The sequence below is a fragment of the Corvus brachyrhynchos genome, unplaced genomic scaffold (genome assembly GCF_000691975.1).
Source record: "Corvus brachyrhynchos isolate BGI_N302 unplaced genomic scaffold, ASM69197v1 scaffold18, whole genome shotgun sequence".
In the NCBI taxonomy this organism is placed as follows: Eukaryota; Metazoa; Chordata; class Aves; order Passeriformes; family Corvidae; genus Corvus; species Corvus brachyrhynchos.
In genome coordinates, this window is record NW_008246064.1 from 47585 (window position 1) to 50130 (window position 2546).

At 55.9% G+C, this 2546-nt stretch overlaps 1 protein-coding gene across 1 annotated transcript in view; it reads left to right on the top strand.

Annotated features, from left to right (window-relative positions):
- KIF9 (kinesin family member 9) overlaps window positions 1–2546 on the top strand; it is a 19497-nt gene that overhangs the window by 15109 nt on the left and 1842 nt on the right. Inside the window, 4 exon segments of the mRNA XM_017746792.1 lie at window positions 223–431; window positions 841–1020; window positions 2472–2543; window position 2546. The exon segment at window position 2546 is cut by the window's right edge and continues 37 nt beyond it. Coding sequence (XP_017602281.1) covers window positions 223–431; window positions 841–1020; window positions 2472–2543; window position 2546 — 462 coding nt within the window.

The following is a 2546-nucleotide window of genomic DNA, read 5'->3' on the forward strand; positions in this document are numbered from 1 at the left end:
CCTGGCACAGCTGCCCAGGGCAGGGGTGGAATGCCCATTGCTGGAGGGATTTACCAGCCCTGTGGATGTGGCACCTGGGGACGTGGGGCAGGGGTGGCCTCGGCAGTGCTGGGGGATGGTTGGACTCTATGATCATGGAGGGATTTTCCAAGCTGAGCCAGTCCATGATTCCATGCTGTGGCGCAGGACAGAGTGACCTCCTGTGTCTGCGCCTGCTTTCAGGTCCCCTTCATCCAAGGAAGAGGCGTTTGAGCTGTTTAAGAAGGAGGCTGGAAGGGAGATCCACCAGATCTTCAGGGAGAACAACAGAATCCTCATCTCCAGGAAGAAGAGAAGCTGTTCCGTGGCCAACAGGATCAACCACAACAAGCAGCAGATGGAGGGAATCACGGAGGCTCTGGAGGCTTGGAAGCGGAAGCAGAGTCAGGAGGGTGAGGAGGCAGCGTGGGACAGAGGGATGGAGCTCTGGGCTTCAGGGAATTTTGGGTGGTCATACATTCCAGGATGGTTTGGGTGGGAAGGGATCTTAAGGATCATCCCATTCCACCCCTGGATGTGCAGGGACACCTCCCACTGGCCCAGGCCGCTCCAAACCAAATCCAACCTGGCCTTGGACACTTCCAGGCATCCAGGGGCAGCCACGGCTGCTCTGGAAAATCCAATCCAACCCCTCCCCACCTTCACAGCCAGGAATTCCTTCCCAATATCCCATCTAAACAACCCCAGGGATTTTGCCCCTGGAAGCCACGTCAGACCCTCCATCAGGGTGTCACATCTGCAGAGCCCTGTCCCTGCTCTCTGCCCTCACCAGAACCTTCCCTTCCTTTCCTTCCCCTCCAGGAGAATTCATGGATGAGGAAGGAAAGATGATCATCAAGGAGAAGGAGCTTTCCCTCATCCTGAAGCTGAAGGAGCTGAAGGAGGTGCACAGGGCTGGCTTTGCCGAGCTGCAGGACCTGAAGGCAGAGATCCAGTACTGCCAGCAGCTCGTGGATAAGTGCAGGAAAAGGCTCATCTCAGGTAGGAGCACCAGGGCTCAGCAGCCCCCAGGTTATCTGGGATAAATCCAGGCTGGAGCACTCACAGACCCTGGAATCCCAGAATGGTTTGGGCTGGAAGGGACCTGAAAGTCCATCCAGTTCCAATCCCCTCCCACTGTCCCAGGCTGCTCCCAGCCCCAATGTCCAGCCTGGCCTTGGGCACTGCCAGGGATCCAGGGGCAGCCCCAGCTGCTCTGGCAATTCCAGCCCAGCCCCTCCCCACCCTCCCAGCCAGCAATTCCCAATTCCCAATCTCCCATCCAGCCCTGCCCTCTGGCACTGGGAAGCCATTCCCTGTTCCTCCATCCCTTGCCAAAGTTCCCATCCTCTGTTGTCCTTTTTCCTGTTGCCTTCCAGGCTGGATTTTATCCATGCTCAGGTGGGGTTTTCTGACCTAACCCTGAACTGCTGCAGATCCTGTCTCCCAGACAATGTCCCTCTGCTCCCTGGGCACACCACGACGTGGGGGAAAGAGCCTCCCACAAGGAATTTTCCAACAGTGCTCCCACTGCTGGCCCTGGATCTCATCCCTGATTTTATTTAATAGAGGTGGTGGTTAAGGAATTGCCGTGGGACAGGGCTTGGGCTCTGGATTCCCAGTATCTCCTCTGTCCCTGTGTGATTTCCAGGTTCCAGTGTTGCAGCCTTGTCAGGAAAAAGAGCTTGGCCACAGCTCTGCTGGGGAAATCCCTGCAAATTCCTGGTGGGCTCCACCTTGGAATCTGTGGATTCAAACTACCCCTGCTGTATCCCTGGATTTGCCTCTCTGATGGAAGCCAGTCCATGTCTGAATTCCAGAGCCCCAAACATTTGGATGCTGTGCACATGGCAACGTTTGCCAGGGGACAGCTTGGATCCATCAGAGCATCCCACGCTGGAAGAAACGCACGGATCATCCCAGGGATAAACAGGGCCCGATCCCAGCTCTGCCACCGCTTCCCGTTGGATCCGGGTTTGGCATTTTTGGGTGCTCCAGATGTTTGCTGTTTGTTCAGACATCCAGGACTCACCCGGATCGGGAGGGGAGTGCCTGGGAAATGCCCGGGATTGATAAGGATGTAATTCCCACCCGCTGCGTGTTCTCACTGGCTATTATGGGATGGCAGGCGGCTGTGCTTGAGTGCGTGGGATTGAAATCCGAGTCGCAGGCGTGCTGCTCGTTCCAAACGGATTCCAGGGGCTGCAGGAGCGGTGCCTTCTCATGGCCAGGGCACTGTCCCCGGAGCTGGCCACCACCTCCCGGCCACCTCAGCACAGCCATCAGCCTCCTTAAATTAACTTTTCCAATTGTTTAAACTCAAAATCCTGGAGTTCTGAGCTGTCTGAGGGTTTAAGAGCACTGAGATCCCACCTGATCCATAGGGAGAACCAGCCCACGATCTCTTCTGGGTCATTAATTACAGCCATTAATTGCCTCTCTTTGCTTTGCAGAGTTTGAGATCTGGTACAAGGAATCCTTCCTTATCCCTGAACACGTGAGGGAAGCTCTGAAGCCTGGTGGGAACA